Source organism: Hoplias malabaricus, chromosome 14 (genome assembly GCF_029633855.1).
Source record: "Hoplias malabaricus isolate fHopMal1 chromosome 14, fHopMal1.hap1, whole genome shotgun sequence".
NCBI lineage: Eukaryota > Metazoa > Chordata > Actinopteri > Characiformes > Erythrinidae > Hoplias > Hoplias malabaricus.
Window position 1 is genome coordinate 25793743 of NC_089813.1, and position 12442 is coordinate 25806184.

At 39.9% G+C, this 12442-nt stretch overlaps 1 protein-coding gene across 2 annotated transcripts in view; it reads left to right on the top strand.

Moving 5' to 3' along the window:
- The window catches only part of sema6a (sema domain, transmembrane domain (TM), and cytoplasmic domain, (semaphorin) 6A), a 72312-nt gene that overhangs the window by 35315 nt on the left and 24555 nt on the right, over positions 1 to 12442 (top strand). For both annotated transcript variants that reach the window (XM_066643507.1, XM_066643508.1), the window contains exons 4-11: positions 3158 to 3218; positions 3760 to 3822; positions 4610 to 4711; positions 7490 to 7580; positions 8387 to 8506; positions 8792 to 8880; positions 10556 to 10773; positions 11429 to 11560. In XM_066643507.1, the coding sequence (XP_066499604.1) occupies positions 3158 to 3218; positions 3760 to 3822; positions 4610 to 4711; positions 7490 to 7580; positions 8387 to 8506; positions 8792 to 8880; positions 10556 to 10773; positions 11429 to 11560 (876 nt within the window). The remainder of the gene's footprint in view (positions 1 to 3157; positions 3219 to 3759; positions 3823 to 4609; positions 4712 to 7489; positions 7581 to 8386; positions 8507 to 8791; positions 8881 to 10555; positions 10774 to 11428; positions 11561 to 12442) is intronic.

Here is a 12442-nt window from a genome sequence, read left to right on the forward strand (position 1 = left end):
TTGTGCAGGCAGGATGTTTGCCTAACGCATCGCTGACCGCTGTTTTATCTCTTTGCTTGTGGCAGGAATGTTTGAACAGCAAAGTTGCCATAATGTGTTAGAGAATGTGGAGAAGGTACAGTTCAATATGGGAGTATTTAAACAACAAAAAGATTTTGTAAATAAAATAATTCAATTAATAAAATGTATTGAATGAATACTTACTGAATTAAAACGGCTTCTATCTTGTGCCTGTGCAATTTACCTGTTTGAATTTTCTAACAGTGAAACTTTTATATGGGTTTTTATAACTCTCTACCCGCACAAATAATGTTAGACCTGGAAATGTGACTAAAAGTGATTCAAATTCGAGTTCCAAAATATTCAGTTTTAAAAAATATCAAATTTATTATTCAGTGGATATTATTTCAGTCACATACTTCCACTCTAGGGTGTCAGTCCACAGATTCAGCCAATTAAATTCAGTTTGCAGATTCGCTCTGTAATATTCACTCTTACACATCCAGGACCCAGAGGAAGAGCAGCAGAGTGCTGAGTGCCTAGAAGAGTGGATTTCATCGCAGATCTGAGCTTTCCCCTGCCTCCTTTGGCCAATGGCCATCCAGTTTACATGTTGTTGTTTTTTTTTTTACTGAAGTTTTTGGGATTAAATTTGTGTTATTGAATACGTTTAAATTAAATTACATTTCTTTACAGTGATGACATTATTTGTGTGGGTAGAGAGTAACTGTAAGTGTTTCTCTGTTAGAAATTAGGGCAGCACAGTGGTGCAACAGGTCTTGTTGCTGTTACAGACAATGCATGAAAGAATGAATGAATGAATGTTAGAGAATTAGACAACTTTACATTATCGTAGTTTCAGAAGAGATCAGAGACATAGACTGTATGACCTGCATCACTACTGAAACAAAATACTGGTGTTGTAGCTACACTCCCCATAAGAAGATTAAGGATAATTTGCCTTGGAAATTTTCATTTGATTTTATTTACTTATTTTATTTTTAATTTTTTTATGGCTAATATGCTCACATTTATAAAGGTTTCCTGCTGGGAATAGACCATTTTCTGTCTGAGTGGACAGTTTTCCTTAGAAAAAAATGGTTAATTTTTATGCGTTAGATTACATAAGCAAACTGACAAAGAAAATAGGCAGATTCATGTTAAATGTTAATATAAAAAGATTTTATAAAAAATCTGTTGTCTGACGTTTGACCAACTGTGTCCATGTAATGCAGATTGTAATTGATTCAGTTCATTTGCCCATAAATTTAATTATTAATTATATTTTTGAAATTTGTGATGAGGTGTTATGAGATTCACTCAGGTCCTCGGCAGTTGAAATTATTTGCTAGAAAATAATTTCATTAAGCTGTGAGTCAGTCAACTGACACGACACTTTACCTGTGCTAATTGAAATTCATTAGGAGTTGAGCTCAATTGCTCCACAGAAATACGATATAGGATCACATGGGGTTTAGCTTTCTGTAATCTAGAAGTGGTGCGTCATGGATCTTGACCACTTGACCGCTTTTTTGCCTAGACATTAAGCCCTATTGCATACTTTTGCAACTAATAGAAATGTTTGGAATTTGTGGCTGTGTTTGCAATTGTTCTTCATTAGGTTTAGAATTATATAGGAGCAACAGAGAAATCACTGACCGCTTTAGCCACATCTGCTTGACCAGTTCTAATCATTTTGAGCACCGTGTAATGAAACTGTTTATAACATTATAATGTGTTGGCTCAAAATCAGGCAAGAATTGCCGCTTAACAAAGGCAGCTTGGACCGAGTATGTCCACTTATTTTTTTAAAATGCAGATTTTGCACCATTCAGTTGAGACTGTGAACTGTTTTAAATCTGACACGTGTGTGATTAATTACCGCGCCCTGGCTGTGACTTTGGATAACATAATTCGGAAGAGTTTTTTTTTTTTTATCCAACTGGAGATTGCCAAGCCCCAGGAAACTTGTGTAAGTGGATTCATTTCAGAAATGGCTTCTCTTCCAGACTTTATTAAATTTGGGTAATGAGAACGCAAGCCACTGTGCAGGTTGTTAGATATAATTAAACTGAACTCTGAAGATGTCGGCGAAGGCAGTCTGATTAAAAACACATTTGCAAGTAATCTCAAACAAATTAAACAATTTACAGCACCGGGCGTGGGTCCAACATGTCCTCCGCCTGAAACGAATGTGATATACTTCAAATATTGTTATGTATACAGAGAGTGACGCTTTGGCAAGGGTCATTTAACCCCCAAGTTTATGCGCACCATATGGTGGTAGAGATGGCATTATAACCAGTTGAAACACATAACTCCTCTCTCGTGGTTTAATGAGTGTTGGTATATGTTTCCTGTGGTTGAGCACCAAACTTAATTGACCTGAACAGCACAGAATGACTTGGCACTCTCCCAGTGACCAACCTTCCCCTGGAACAAAGGCAGCTTTGTGGGTGCAGGAGCACTTTGAAACCTTTGTTGTTCATGTCTGTGTCTGAAGGGACAAGCAGGCTTCATTTTGTCACTGAAAGTACATTGCCCATCAAAAGTTTGGAACATATTTTTCATTGTAATCTTGTAGTTATTTCATTTTTGCTGGTGAAGTTCGTTATTTTGAAACGTGAACCTACAGGTAGCATTAGCGTGCTAATGAGAATTTTTTTTTGTGGTGTTTACATGATATTGAGAGGGTTGTGGGTTTCAGGTTTTATGAAGCCTGTTCTGGATATTTTTTCGGTTGTTGTATCATTTCTGGGTACTTTGTCTTATTAGAATTTATAAATTGTCTGGCTTGATTCCCATGAATGAAATCCTTACAGCTTTTTCAAACACATATATTGTTAAACACAAATTACTTTTTCTGTTAAACGCACACCATGTTTAATTGTTTAAAAAACCTAAATTTTTACTGTTGGTTATTACAATAAGGCATATATTACAATAAATGCATGGGGAATGACAATATATTTAGTGTTGCTAAAATTACATGTATCTTATTGTTTTCCCTGAAATAAAATAGTTTTTTTCCTGTAAGTTATTGCAAACTGAAAAAGAGACCTTTAAAACGTGTGTTTAAAAAAAGTTTAATATTCTTAGACTTTTCCCAGGCAGGCAATAGTTAATCACCAGTTAATTATTTCTCTCCTCTTTCTAGGGATCACATATATACAGTGGAGATTGAAGCAGCCAACACGGACGAGATCTTTTTCAGCAAGGTGAGCGCTCCCTGTTGAGCTGTCCTGCAGGATACAATTCTCCACTCCTCCGTAATTACCTGGCGGCACTGAAACCCAAGCGGGCCTCTGGCAGGAGATGCTCCGGCACTGTGACCCCACTAAGCCCATTATCCTATCACGAGTCATTGCCATGCGTCATCTTTCCTAAAAAGAGGGACTAGGAAAGCCAGAGATTTATGCGTACATGTAACTGCTCTCATTTAGCCTGGGCTCTCCTCTCCTCTTCTGCGCTCCGTAATAATGAAACAATGAGATTGATCCAGGGCTCAGGGGCTAGGGAGATTGATTAACAAAAGGATACCATTAAGCATCAGCATTTAATCAGTTAGCGGTTTTGTAAATGTGGTTTACGGCTTACATGGCCCTCTGAAATGACAGCTCCATTTGACCTCCAGGCCAATAAGAGACGGTTGTAATCTAGTATAATGTGTTGTGCTCCATGCCCGAGTATGTCTGAGACATCCTTAGTGTAAAGCCTAAGCAGATCACCGCTTATTCATCATCGATTTCTTCTCAACAGAAACTGACATGGAAGTCCAGGCAAGCTGACGTGGATACTTGCAGAATGAAAGGGAAGCATAAGGTACATTGACAATATCCATGTACAATTTTGTCAAGTCATAACACAGACCCTGTTGTTTGGATGTTTAGATAACTTAATGTTCGGAAATCTAATAAAGGCTTTTAGGTCCAGACTAATGTAGCTTTGCAATGTGATACGACAGAGTCAGGTTTCTGTAGATATATATTTGGAAGTTGTAATGGCATAATTGGTAATGGATTACAACCTAATGGACTGAAATAAAGGGCGATAAAGGGGCAAGAATTGTGATGCTATTTAGAAACAGCCTTTTTATAGTCTGTAAAATAGATGAGGGAAATAATTGTATATCATTGCTGTCCGATCAAAAACATGTATCTCCATTTTTGTCCATTTTTAGTTTACTACATAATTTGAAGACATTGTCTTTTTCATGATGAATTGACCAATAGAAATGCTCCAAAATTATTTAGAATATGATTTTTTTTGCATGAGTGTGTGAGTGAATTAGTGAGTAAATGTGTCGCCCTGTGAAGGACTGGCGCCCCCTCCAGGGTAGACTCCGGACCCACCGCAACCCTGAACTGGATAAGCGGTTATAGATAATGAATGAATGAATGAAGGAATGAATAATATTTTTACATTTACTTCCTTTAAACGTTAAGATGTTTTTCCTTCTCCTGTGCTGTTGCTAATTTGGAAATACACGTTTTTCATTGTATGTGATATGTAACAAAATTTGTGAAATAAATAATTATTTTAGAAAAGTGCTTTTGTGAAGAACGTGCCATATTCCTGAGTTTTTCTCCTTCTGTTCTACTTTCTGTAGGATGAATGCCACAATTTCATCAAGGTCCTTCTCCAGCAAAATGATGACACTTTGTTTGTATGCGGAACAAATGCTTTCAACCCTTCCTGTCGAACTTACAAGGTATTGCTCCATTCCCCGTGACCTCTCTCCACCGCACCAGAATATGCGTCAGATTTGGAATGCAAACAGCTCAATAAGACTTTGACATACTGTAGCAGAAAAGCCAAGGAGCCATAGACAATGATGGATTACCCCTGCATGAGTGATTTGCAGGTGTGGGGTGGTAGTGTTGATTCAAAACAGAGACATCCAGCCGGGCACGGATGGTTTGCGTTAGCCACTCTTATGTTGATGCTACAACTGGCCAGACATGAATGTGTTCATCCTTTGTTTTGACATATTTATCACAGAGCAGTGTCCTAGAGTAGATAACATGTGAGAGCTTGTGCTTTCTTTGAGGGGGAAAAAAGTTTGGAATGACATGGAAGGGCACACCAGCCAGAAATGAGTTCAGGGTAAGAGGCCCTGTTCATTTTTCAAAAGAGACATTCCTCCCTGCATGCTTTGTGGAACACATATTAGCCGACGACACTAATGAACATCCTATACTGAATTTTTAGTAGACATGCTTGTAGTTGTTACTGAGATGTTCTCGCCACTCTTCCTTCTCCTTTGTGAGTGCTGAATGGTCTTTCACAGCCTAGTGTCTGGAAGACTTGGCCTTTGAACTCTGCTTTCTCTACCCTTTCACATTTATTTTAGCAGATTTTGCAGGCATGCATGAAGCAAAGCCTTTTGATAGGGTTTACTGGGGAAAGTATACTTAGAGGCCGTTGTTTATCTGAATGCGTCTTAGTAATTTAAATGAGTCTGAATACTTTTGATGCTTCCTTCCAACTGCAAGAGATGTCCAAGGGCTGTGTAATAACTGGCACTGGAAAAAAAGAAAAAAAAAGAGTAGAAAAACCCACAGTCCCTCTCTTGTTGAAAAGAGGCTAAAGAGATTTTTTTTTTGCAGAGAGCTACAGAAGCTGCTCACAGATTTTCCCCCTGCAGATCTTTGGCCCTTGAAGCCCCTGGGCGTGCCTGCTTGTGTGATGGCCGTATTCGGACAGCGCATGTGTGTGTGTCCACCTTGGCCACCATTCCTCCTTTCCATCCTCTCAGTGTGACTGTTCTGAAAAGGGCTTCTGTTTTGAGGCCAAACTCATCCCACATTAATCAGAACCTCTGAGAGAGAGGGAGAGAGAGCAGTGGAGGGGGGTCCACTGTACAAATGTTCTACTGAACGACAGCTCTGCTTAATACAAACACACACACCTCCCCCTCCTGAGGGCCCATCTGTGGCTTGCTCGGCGCCGACACTCATGCACCCTGGGACCGCTCAGACAGACACCTTGGCAGCCTCGACTTAGGCTTAGAACAAGCAAGCACAGCTTTGTGTATTAACGCCTTTCTCTCTTCTGCCTGATATATGACTGGTGTCGATTACATCACCTGTTGCCAGGCGGAGCTGAGGTTGTGCAGGTGATATGGCTAATCACCGACCGGAAAAAAAACTTCCCATAACCATTTCAAAGGGGGGCCTACCTAATGCATTACGGAAGGTATAACTATATATATGAATGATGGACCTTGGGGTGTAATGTGATATGCTTCCCACCGTTCATCTACCGAACCGTCTACCAGGCAGCATGATGCTGTGCTCAGATTTCCGATGAAATTCCTCCTTTTGATGGACTTAATGAAGGTATCAGTCAAAGTTCTCCTTCAAGGGATTTCTACAGGAAGTTGGTGTTGAAGAGTGAAACAACAGAGTCACTTTTATAATGCCCCCTGTGATGTTGATACAGCATTGACCTCATATATCAGATGACTCTCTGAGAGGGTCTCCTTCCCATTCAAAAGGCAAGAATAGCTCAGTGGATTGAAAGGCAGTCCTAACATGAGCAAAGGTTGTTGCTACAGCCTTATCTACAGAGAAGAACGACTCTACAGTTAAACCAATATGGCCATCACAGTAACAATATATAAGAATGATTCCACAGGTGGGATGCCATTTTTGTCTCTTAAGGATGACATCAGTTGCTGAAATCTGTAACCTCTAAATAATTCCTGCTGTCCTCATTCCACTAGCCTGAATGCTAGTTAACATATTTTCAGTATCTCATGCAAATCTGTTGTATTTCACTTTGTTGCTCATGTCAGCAAAGAAACTTTAGCTTACACGAGCAGGGAACAAAAAGTAGATCTTACCCAGCTGAAAATAAAGAAGATATGGGGGCGTGTTGAGCACAGAGCCTCAAATAAAGTGTAATCACAAAAAAAAAAACCCTTGGAAAAAACTTGTATAAATGAAATATAGCTTTTGCAAGGTGCCACATGTGCATTGCCAGTGTAACTAATTCCAGGATTCTTATTCATCTTTGGTTTAACACCTTTGTAAGAAATGTTAATTAGGCTTTTGGTGTCAGCTACTGATATTTTATATCCTCCAGCAAAACTTCTTCATGTGGTGAGACTTCAGCATGACCTTTTTCAGCAGCAAGATGATAGCTTTTTCCACTGAGAAAGAAATAGAAAACAAAATGACCTGTTCAGAAGCCAAAAAGGGTGGCGTAAGCACTTACACGTTTTGGCAAGCTCTGGCCTTTGTCAAAAGCAAGAAACGCTTTCAAAAATAAAATCACCACATACATTGAAGGATGTCTCTAGATGCTGCTTAATTAAACAAACCCTTTTGTCCCGACAGCTGTCAGGTTATTATGGCAATAAGGCTATCGACAGTGAGTTGAATATTATAGCTGGTGATAGATGTAGAAGTGTTTAGGTGCAGAATGACTTGCTTATTGCTATGTGGGTGAAGCTGACCTTTGAACTCTACTTTTCTGTCTCTAGACGGACACTCTGGATGCCCTTGGGGAGGAGATTAGTGGAATGGCCCGATGCCCATATGACGCCAAGCATGCCAATGTTGCTTTGTTTGCTGGTGAGCCATCAAGAAAACTCTTTTAATATAATTACTCATTAAACTAAACATGGCTAATGTGTTTATTTTTGAATATTAGCTGCATATTAAGCTGCATATTTCTGTTTTAAGACTGTTGGTGGTTGGTGGCAAGTGCCAGACATGCCACAACTTTTAAACAGTAATGTGCATTCTTTAAATGGCCCTGTACTGTAAGTCTTACAGAAGCATGCCAGGAATACAAGGCACTCCAAGGCAGTCTGAGCTAGCAGATTCTCTTTCTGTTTCTGGGAAGAGCATGCCGCTTGGCAGCGTTCGCCTGTGGCTGGTTTGGAAACACATGAAACTATTGTGGTATTAGAAAAAAAAATAAGATGGAGTCCTCCCCAAAATATGGGGATTAAAAATAACTCCCAAGATGGAAAACCCAGATGAGTCATCTCACCATTAGTGGCTTGAGGAGCCTTCCACTGTGAGGCCTGCTAAAGTGATTCATTCCCAATGATAGTCACATTTAAACTAATTGCTTTATTGCCATCATATTTTGCTTTGTTTTGCCAAAGCAGAGCAAACATTTTGGTGGTGACTCTAACTTTTTTCCATTTACTGTCTCATTGTGGCTATGGTTGTTTTTATTTTACTTTGAACTTCTTTCAGTAGGTGTACGTACAAGTGTTTGTGAACACTAGGAGCTTGTCACTGTGTTTCAGCATGCCTAGTTTTGGTTTTGTGATTCTAAGCCCTGTGTGTGTTCCTGTGTGGTCGTTGTCAGAACCTTTTGCGTAAGTGTTTGTAACGCAGCGATTATTTCTCTATCATCTTTGCAGATGGAAAGTTGTACTCTGCCACGGTCACTGACTTTCTGGCCATCGACGCTGTCATTTATCGCAGCCTAGGAGACAGCCCGACCCTACGCACAGTCAAACACGATTCAAAGTGGCTAAAAGGTAAGAAGTGAATGGAAGGAAAGAGCAAGTATGAATATATTTTACATGGAGAGATTATATCTCTATGAGTAACTTTTGTTTGGGCTTAGCTTCCTTTCCTTATCAGTCTTGCTGATAGAAACATGGCCTTGTACTAGCTCAAGGAGGTTAGCAGTTGACTTGTCTTCTGCTAAGTTTAGTCTTTTAGTCTTGCCTTTCATCACTGTTCAATCAATGCAATGTAAAAGTTGAGAAAGTACATTGGACTTATGTGTGAATTTACCCAGGCTTTTTTTTTTTTAATAGAACCCTATTTTGTCCAGGCAGTGGATTATGGTGATTTTATTTATTTTTTCTTTCGTGAAATCGCCATGGAATACAACAGCATGGGAAAGGTGAGGAAACGGCGTTCATGACTTCCATCTTGATTGAAAAGACAGCAGTTCCTACCTTCATACCCAGACAGGATGTGCGTTAGGTAGCAAACAGGAAATGGGTGTTTTAAATATCTGAGAGCGTTTTCAGGAAAGGTCAGGCATTTTTCAAAATAGGAAAACACTCTCAGGAAAGAGGGGCTAAAAATACAAGGAAGGACTCTGCAGACATTGTCTGAATACCCAAAATAGGTACCTATACTACCCCTCCCCTAACTGTATATCTTTTAACTATTTAAATGTGTTTAAAGAGCTGGGCTCAAAAAGTGTTAATGTATGAACCATGAAGGCATGAATCTGTGTTGACTGGATGTTCTGAGATTTGTATTTCTATTTCATGTCCTTTTTATGCAAAGTGTGTGTGCTCTAAGGTTGGGGTCTAATTGTAGTGGGAGCAAGGCTTGTGAATACAGCTTTCAGAGCTTACAGTAGGGATGCTTTTGAAAGATTACTGTAATTACAGTCATGCTACTTTGTGAGTGCAGGGGTCTTAAGTGGTGTGCTCAAGGGTTCAAGATCTCTGAAAGGTCTAAAAATAAGAGAAAATATTTGACAACTTTAGATGGTAATGCACAATTTAATCTACACTGATCAACCATAACATTATGACCACCTCCTTGTTTCAACACCCACTGTCCATTCTGTAAACTCCATTGACCCCACAGGAGCACTTTGTAGTTCTACAGACTGTAGCCCACTTGTTACTCTAAATAAGCTGTTTGCCCAGATTCATCGAGTTCTTGAATGGCCATAGTCTTCCACAGAGCCGGTATGATTTGGGGGGCGTATCATTCTCAGCGCTTCAGTAACACTGACACGGTGGTGGTGTGTTAGCGTGTGTGTTGTTCTGCTACCTGTGGATCAGACACAGCAGAGCAGCTAGAGTTTTTAAACACTGTTTTCACTCAATGTCCACTGTCCCTAACTCGTTGGTCCACCTAGTAGATTTAGAGTCAGAGACAGTAGCACATCTGTTGCTGCACAGTGTGTGTTGGTCATCCCCTAGTCCTTCATCAGTGGACACAGGCTGCTGCAGACTGGATATATTTAGTTGGTGGACTATTCTCAACTAGCAGTGACACAGAGGTGTTTAACGAGTTCAGCAGCACTGCTGTGTCTGATCCACTCATACCATCACCACCCACAATAACACAACACCACCATACCAGTGTCACTGCAGTGCTGAGAATTATCCACCACCCACATCATACCTGCTCTGTGGAGTCCTGACTATTGAAGAGCAGGGTGAAAGGTGGGAAACAAAGTGTGCAGAACATCAAATGGACTACACCCTGTAATTGTAGAAGTACAAAGTGCTCTTGTACATTCAGTGGAGCTGAGAGAATGGACAGTGAATGTGGATAGAAGGAGGTGGTAATAATGTTATGGTTGATCAGTGTAGTTTTACAATCTAATTTTTATAGGCATTTCTAATTATGTTGCAGTGAAGTTATTAGGTTATAAACCTGAGTAAGCAATATATTTAAAAATCAGGATTAAAAATATAAAATGAGATGGAGATTTCACATGCTGCTTTAGAAGGTACTGGGTTTAATTATAATAATAATAATAAGTAGAGTTTGAGGGTGCTACCAACACAACAAGAGTTTCAGTGGCTGCATCGATCCCTTGCCAGGTGGTATTCCCTCGGGTGGCACGGGTGTGTAAGAATGACCGTGGCGGCTCCCAGCGCGTGCTGGAGAAGCAGTGGACATCTTTCCTAAAGGCCCGGCTGAACTGCTCCATCCCTGGAGACTCACACTTCTACTTCAACATCCTGCAGGCAGTCACTGATGTCATCCACATCAATGGACGCGATGTGGTAATGGCAACTTTCTCCACGCCATACAACAGGTATGTTCATTCTTTTTTTACCAGTCCTGCTAAGTCTCTGACCCTGTAATACAGAGCAGCCTATTCTGAGGGAGAGGTTTTTGATTTATCAATAATGAATAGAGAAAAGTCTCGGCAGCTAATTTCTTTATCTAAATTAGAATCATAGAGCTCACCGTATTTTACAATTCCCAAGTTATGGAGGTTTAAGGAGATAAACCAATTGCTTGTGACAGTGCAATTGAGCCTGCTTAATGGGCATTAAAATCAGCCAAGCAACTAAGAAATTTCAATGAGGGTTTCAGTAAGGGCCATATTCAAAGTTAATCAAAGCGTAGAGAATGAACTTCTATTGACTGGAAGTTCCAGCTGTACAATGGGGACGTATTAGTCATTGGTTCTGACCGAATGCTCTGACAACATGCCAGTTCAGCCTCACTGGCTGAGTATTTCTGGCTGATTATTGAGATTTACAGTTTTGGACACTGAGTTTAACAGAATCCAATCTCTGTAACTGTCACAATTATGTCCTTGTATGCTTTCTTCCTGCTGTATTCCTGGTAAACTGACTGCTAACAGAGGATGCAAAAGAGAATGCTTGAGTCAGAGTTTTGTTATGTACAAAGTTGTGGGTATCTGCGTTTGAATAACTGGACGTCTCTTGGCTCTGCTGCAGCATTCCAGGATCGGCCGTCTGCGCCTATGACATGGCAGACATTGCTACAGTCTTCACAGGCCGCTTCAAAGAACAGAAGTCCCCGGATTCCACCTGGACCCCTGTGCCCGAGGAGAAGGTGCCCAAACCCAGGTATCCGGTAGTGCTCTTATATCCTGCATATCTTTCAGAAACTCTCAGCAATAAGGCTCAACCTTAAAGCGGACATATCGTACCCTTTATTAACAAGATTCTTTAAATTGTTAGCACTTTGGATTCTTGAAAACCGCTTTATAGCTAAGTGTATTATATACATTTTGCTATTTTCTTTGTATAATATAATCACAATTTAATTTCATGATTAAGATTTACATTCAAATTACATTATTACTAGGGCTGGGCAATTAATCGAAAAAAAAAAATTCGAAATCAACATTCAGAACTTCTAATCGACGTAATATTGTGTATATCTATTATATATACATTTTTAACAGTTTTTTTTATTCTGTTATGTCCCCAATGTTTGTTCATGTACTGTCCCTTTAAAACCGCACTACCACGCTGTATTCAAGTGATTCTGGCACATGGAAGCAACACAGAGGAGAGCCTAAACGCTGAGGCCGACCGAGTGACTCAAACAGCTCATACCAAAGAAAACACAGCGTCTGTGTTTTAGATGTGTTTTCTTTGACTTTAATTAAGATGACATTGAACAAAAAGAAGTCAAATGTAAACACTAAGAAAAAACAGTTTCAGCAACCAAAGCACAATCACATGCCAAATATGAACAGTGCTCAAAAAACAAGAGAGGAACAAGCTCCCAGCACTGGGGCTCACAATTTTGTTCAATCTCGCCCACTGTGCAAATTAACTTCAGTGAATGGCCAACCAAACTGCATGCTCAAGACAAACATAGATAGTGGCACGGTTTTGCTTGGAGCATGTAATGACTTTAGAAACCTAAAGTGTTGGGTTTCCTCTTCCTTCAAGATTGCTCTGCTATTGCTGCCTCCGAGCATAAAATTCCTTATATCA